The sequence below is a fragment of the Phaseolus vulgaris genome, chromosome 4, assembly GCF_000499845.2.
Source record: "Phaseolus vulgaris cultivar G19833 chromosome 4, P. vulgaris v2.0, whole genome shotgun sequence".
Taxonomy (NCBI): domain Eukaryota; kingdom Viridiplantae; phylum Streptophyta; class Magnoliopsida; order Fabales; family Fabaceae; genus Phaseolus; species Phaseolus vulgaris.
Window position 1 is genome coordinate 17765554 of NC_023756.2, and position 6004 is coordinate 17771557.

The 6004-nt window shown below is 50.1% G+C and overlaps 1 protein-coding gene across 1 annotated transcript; it reads left to right on the forward strand.

Annotated features, from left to right (window-relative positions):
• Positions 1-4091: 4091 nt before the first annotated feature.
• On the forward strand, positions 4092-4811 carry LOC137838398 (uncharacterized). Its single transcript, XM_068647643.1, has one exon. It carries the CDS (start codon positions 4092-4094, stop codon positions 4809-4811), a length of 720 nt encoding a protein of 239 aa, XP_068503744.1.
• Positions 4812-6004: the final 1193 nt, after the last annotated feature.

Sequence of the window (6004 nt, forward strand, 5' to 3'; positions counted from 1 at the left end):
CTTCTGGATCGGCTTTGCACCACGCTAGCTTCCGTCCTTCACACCTCAATTCTCCTCAGGAACCTGAAAAAGACAGAGTGGCGCCGCTGTGGCCGATCGCGCTCCGACGCTCAAGTCAGTGACGGAATCACCAAAAAATAAGAGAGAAAAGTTAAAAACTCAAGGAACCGTGCAATATTCTCTCAGCGTACTCAAGTGTTCTCACAAGCGTAAAGAAGTGTTCTAAACGCGCGTACCTCAGAATCTGTTAAGAGTCCCTTATATACCTGGGCATTTTCTCTCTCCTGACGGTTACACCTCTGGACACGTGGCTCGCATCCACCTGTACACGTGTCACCATCTGGAACGTCCTCTACTTGAGCGTCACTTGTACTCTTCAGGCTGTTCGACTAAGTTACCCATGTAAGGAGTAACTCGGTGCATAGCTGCCTTGGAGCGCGATCTCTACTAGTGGCGAGCACGGGGTGTCACCATGTACACCTTCTCTGTGGTCTCGTTTGCCGCTATCACGATCTGCTTTACTTGCTCATCGTGTATGTTCTGGTAAGCTGTTCCCTTGCCTCAACCTCTGGCAAGGTAATGATCATCTGATAACTTCGTCCTTATGTATATATATATATATATATATATATATATATTTGATCCTGCCGGTTGACCAGAGCGCAAGAGTCTTGCCACGTCGAAGGTTCCTCCTTCTGGATCGGCTTTGCACCACGCTAGCTTCCGTCCTTCACACCTCGATTCTCCTCAAGAACCTGAAAAAGACAGAGTGGCGCCGCTGGGGCCGATCGCGCTCCGACGCTCAAGTCAGTGACGGAATCACCAAAAAACTAAGAGAGGAAAGCTAAAAACTCAAGGAACCGTGCAATATTCTCTCAGCGTACTCAAGTGTTCTCACAAGCGTAAAGAAGTGTTCTAAACGCGCGTACCTCAGAATCTGTTAAGAGTCCCTTATATACCTGGGCATTTTCTCTCTCCTGACGGTTACACCTCCGGACACGTGGCTCGCATCCAGCTGTACACGTGTCACCATCTGGAGCGTCCTCTACTTGAGCGTCACTTCTACTCTTCAGGCTGTTCGACTAAGTTACCCATGCAAGGAGTAACTCGGTGCATAGCTGCCTTGGAGCGCGATCTCTTCTAGTGGCGAGCACGGGGTGTCACCATGTACACCTTCTCTGTGGTCTCGTTTGCCGCTATCACGATGTGCTTTACTTGCTCATCGTGTATGTTCTGGTAAGCTGTTCCCTTGCCTCAACCTTTGGCTAGGGAATTATCATCTGATAACTTCGTCCTTCGTACTCGTACCCTCTGAAGGCCCTAAGCAAGCGTTCCTGATCCTTCGGCGATGTCCGTCTTTCGGCGGTCTCTGATCACTTGGTCTCCTAAACTCACATACGGCGACTATGACACAAGCCTGGTGGCCGCCGGTTAGATATGCTAGAGATCGGGAAACGCCAACTTAACGATTGGCGACTACACAGACTTCCCGATGTACTTCCCTTCTGTCAGCCAGGTGTTCCGCTCAACACGCCTATATTATCGCTCGCTGCCACGTCATCACTCCCGACTACCTGGTCGGTACACAAGCCCCCAAGTCTTAGGCAGAGACTTGTCCAGAGAAAAGACTAAGAGGTCACGTCACCGTCGATCTACGTGGCGCTGGTACGAATTTCCGTACGTCCGTACCCTCTTCCTTTCTGACGCTCCACCAAACCCCTTTTTTTAATCGCTCTACACGTGGCTTCATTCACGGTCGTCTTCAGTTGTCGTTTGCCCTTCCGAAAACGTTCAAAAAACCCTTAAACCCCTTGCACTTCCACTGTTCCATCATCTTTCTGCACTCTCAAACGTTCTAAGTGTTTCCTCTGCAACCCACGAAGCTTCTCAACTCTCTCAATCTCCAACTCTCTTCAACGCTCATCCGATCACAAAAAGGTACCCCTTTTACTTCTTCTGTTGATATTTGCTGCATTTTAACCGATTCGCATCATCCATTATCTGTCTGAAGCATACGTTGTGGGCTGTTTTTTCCTTTTCTCCTTTTCTCGTAACCTAGAGCTTCGTTCTTCATAACGTTAATCCCAGCGAACTCTTTTTCGCTCATCCTGTCTTCTTCGTCCTCAATCGAGTCGTCTCTGTTGTCCTCATTTCATCCCTTTCTCTTTCCTTTGCAGTTCCTGCGATGGCTCACACGAAGTCCACCGCGAACCCTCCTCCTCCGTCGCGAACCCTCCTCCTCCGTCGCGAAACCCTCCACCCCAAGCGCGTAGGGTTGCTCCTGGGGAAAATCCTCCACCAGCGCGCAATCCACCACGAGCCTCTCGTGCTCCTTCTAACCAGGCTGAGAGGCCTGCTTCTTCTCACGCCAACCCCACTCAGGCAACTCCTCCAGTCGCCGGAGGAGCTTCCCTTCCTCCACGAGACTACGAAGAACTCTACCCTTGGGCCACCCCAACCTTGCTAAAAGAGACTTCTTCAATAAACACCGAGCTGGGCGTGCACCGATTGAGGAAAGGAGACTAGCCCGACTTTTCCTTCCATAAAGAACATGACAGCAAGGTTGTCGTGCTTCCCTGCTTCCCGGGTGAACCGGTCTGCACGGATGATAAGGGGAGCAACGGCGAGTAGTTCTGCTTCATCTACACCACCGTGTTCAAGAAAGTGAAGCTTAGGCTTCCTTTTACTCGCTTCGAGAGAGAGCTGCTAACCGAGCTCAACATCGCCCCCGCCCAGCTTCATCCCAACAGCTGGGTGTTTATAAGGGCATTCCAAATTCTTTGTGCACATCTGCTGTTACCGACCTCCGTCGACGTCTTTCTCTTCTTATTTGAGGCAAAAAACCCTAGAGATCGCCTCTGGGTCAGTCTGAATGGGATTGCTGGGAGATCCATCTTCTCAATCTTCCAGCAATCTTACAAAGATTGGAAGGGGAAGTTCGTGAAGGTGTGCCAGAACGACCAAGATCCTTCCCTGCTCGACGGCTTCCCCTTATATTGGGTACATAAGGGGGACAAGGACGCTAAGGACAGCTTCAGAAGACCAAGGAGCCCTGACAACATGGGGGAGTTGGACAAGGACCTTTGCCTCTTCTGGAAGAGTGTAGCTGCCACCAACATCACCTTCCCCACTGCCTCAATCATTCCCTACGAGTTCTTCGAAAGCCAACTCGAAATACACATAGGTTAGCTCCTACCTCCACACCAAGTCCTTCACTTCGAGTTAACACTTAACTTAGCGTCTTTCCCGCTCTCCTTTGGCATTTTATTACTCTGTGTTGACTCTGATCTTTCCATCTATGTATTGCTTATGTTGTCTCTATATAAACATGCTTGTATTATCTGCTTCTGTTTTGATTACTCAATCGTTTTTTACCTCAAGAAGATAATATGTTGGGAAAGGGGAAATTAGCAGAACTGAGGGCGATCGCCCGATCCCATAAGCTAGCGGCGGGCTCCCAAGCCGTGCCTAACCCGGTGGTGGCGATCGCTGCTAGTCAAGACAAAACGCCGCCCGGAGGTGCAACCTCTTCCGGGGTACTACCCGTCCCTCAAAGAAAAAAGCTTATCTTGAGGAAACCAAAGAGGAAAACTCCTCAAGTGGTACGAGAAGAAGAAGATGATGAGGCGACTGAGGACGGCCTTGTCACCAAAAGAACAAGGGTGGCTCCCTCTTCACCACCTGCACTCCCAACACCAACACCGCCCTCACCTCCAGCTCCAACACAACCAGTCCAAGCAACACCCTTGGCTGTCGCACCCCCCGTGGTTGAAAACAGCGACCCCAATTTCATAGAGAACCCTCCAAGCGCCTCCACGCCGTTTGTATCTGCTGGAGAGGATCCTCCTTCAACCACCTCTATCGCTGGGGCCGCACCAGGAGGAGATGAGGGTGCTCACAACTCTCCAATACTCATAACCGAATCTCCAACCTCACCACCACGCCAAGAAGCCCCCCTTGCTCTGCAAACTCAAGAGGGTGGTGGTGAGAGTCAGCACCAAGCTCCCCCAGCACCTCCTCCAGCAACAACCTCAAGCCTCTCATCTTCCGTCGACGAGGTCTTGGGGCCCTTCACAGCCAAGCTGAAGATGATGGCGGAGGATCTCCCTTCAATCGTATCGAAGGCCGTGAAGGACTCCCTCAAGAAGCTCCAAGAGGAGAACTCAGCGCTCCAGGAGTCAAACCGCCTGATAAGGATTGAGGCGGAAAAGCTTTCTTGCAACCTGATGGTGGCAGAGATCAATCATTCAAGGCTGGAGGACGCCATGGGCGCTGAGCTAAGGGGCGCGCGTAAGGAGGCCTCCGATCTGTGCCAAAAACTGCACCTCCAAGCTCAAGAGAAAATCGAGCTGGAAAGCAAGCTTGTACCTTACAGGCTCAAGGTGGCCAACTTAGAGGCTGCAATGAAAGCAGATGCAACCAAGGTGGAAAACCTTGAAAAGAGGTCGGCAGATCGGGAGGTCCTCCTCGGGAAGGTCGAGAAGGAGAGGGACGACACCATGGCTGAGCTCGCCAAAGCTCGAAAGGAAAACACGAAGATCGCTGCAGAGCTGGCTCAAGCCCGGGATGAAGGCAAAAAGGCCGCTGAAGAACTTGCTCGGGCTCGTGAAGAAGCCGAAGAGCTGAAGAAACAAACCGATGAGCTGAAGAAACAACCACAAGAGCTCGAGCAAAGTTCCGCCCAAGTCCTTGCCGCCGGGTTCGACGCCGCTTTGGAGCAAGTCTCATGCCAATACACTGAGCTCGACCTCTCCATGGTATCAATCTGCAACGAGGTGGTGGATGGGAAGATCGTGCCATCTGAAGACTAACTGCCTCCCTCCATCACCTTGTTTTTGAAACTTGGCGCTTATCTTTGTTTGTAAAAACTTTATATGTAACAGCTGTTTATGTATAAACTTGAACTGATACTGCTTTATATAACTTCTTCTGCTAAGATGTTGTTTTCTGATACTTGCCTTTGAATACTTCTTACTCTTACTCGCTGTGTGATTAACCAACATAACCGGTAGAACTTACTCAAATGAATCAACTCAGCGATACTCGGGCTTAACCGTTTACTCACAGCTTTGAACTTGAACAAACTGTTAATCTTATAACAATTCATCAAACTGTTAACTCGAAGTAAAACTTGAGTAACTATTAACTCTCAAACGATGACATTTAACACGACTTACAAACTTAAGGCAATAAGTTACTTACTAGGCAGTAGGTTTTAACTTAAACTAGTATCACAATACAGTTTACCTGATCTGCCCAGCAAAGTGACTCTTATCCCTGTCATCGCCTGGAACTCTTCTGATCGCTGTAGGGTTCAGGCGATGTGAACTTTCTTTGCCTTCATAACTTGACTATTGTTCCCTCATCTGGGGGGTAGAGGCGCCTTTCGGATCCTTCTCCACCGCCCTGAGTTTCAGAACGATGAGCTGGATAGCGAGGTGTTCTCTTTGAACCTACCTTAGCCACCTTTCTAACTTCTTTCACCCTCCACGCCATACCTGAACTCGTTCAGGACGAGAAGGATTTTATCTGCCTTCACACCGCCTACAAGCGTGGAAGCCTTCTCTGGTCTTACTAAGTCAATATTGATGTTTCACTTAAAGGGGGAAGGGCGTTTTCCTTCCCTTCCCGCCGTTTAAGGTCACGAACACCCCTGACCTTTCAGTTCGTCTTGGCCGAACTCACTCTGAGGTGAGAAGGACTTTTTCTCGCCTGAACTCGCTCAATGGCGAGAAGGACTTTATCCTGCCTGAACTCGCTCAACGACGAGAAGGACTTTTTCTGGCCTGAACTCGCTCAACGGCGAGAAGGACTTTCTCTTGCCTGAACTCGCTCAACGGCGAGAAGGACTTTCTCTTGCCTGAACTCGCTCAACGGCGAGAAGGACTTTTTCTGGTACCTCAACTTGCCCAGGGTGTACATCTCCTCCCCCCTGGATGCACTGAGGACTTTTTCTCTTTCTCGCCTGCACTCGCTCGAAGGCCAGGAGGTCTTTTACTCTTTC

Coding starts and splice junctions, on each gene's coding strand:
- LOC137838398 (XM_068647643.1), top strand. CDS start 4,092: ATGGCGGAGGATCTCCCTTCAATCGTATCGAAGGCCGTGAAGGACTCC.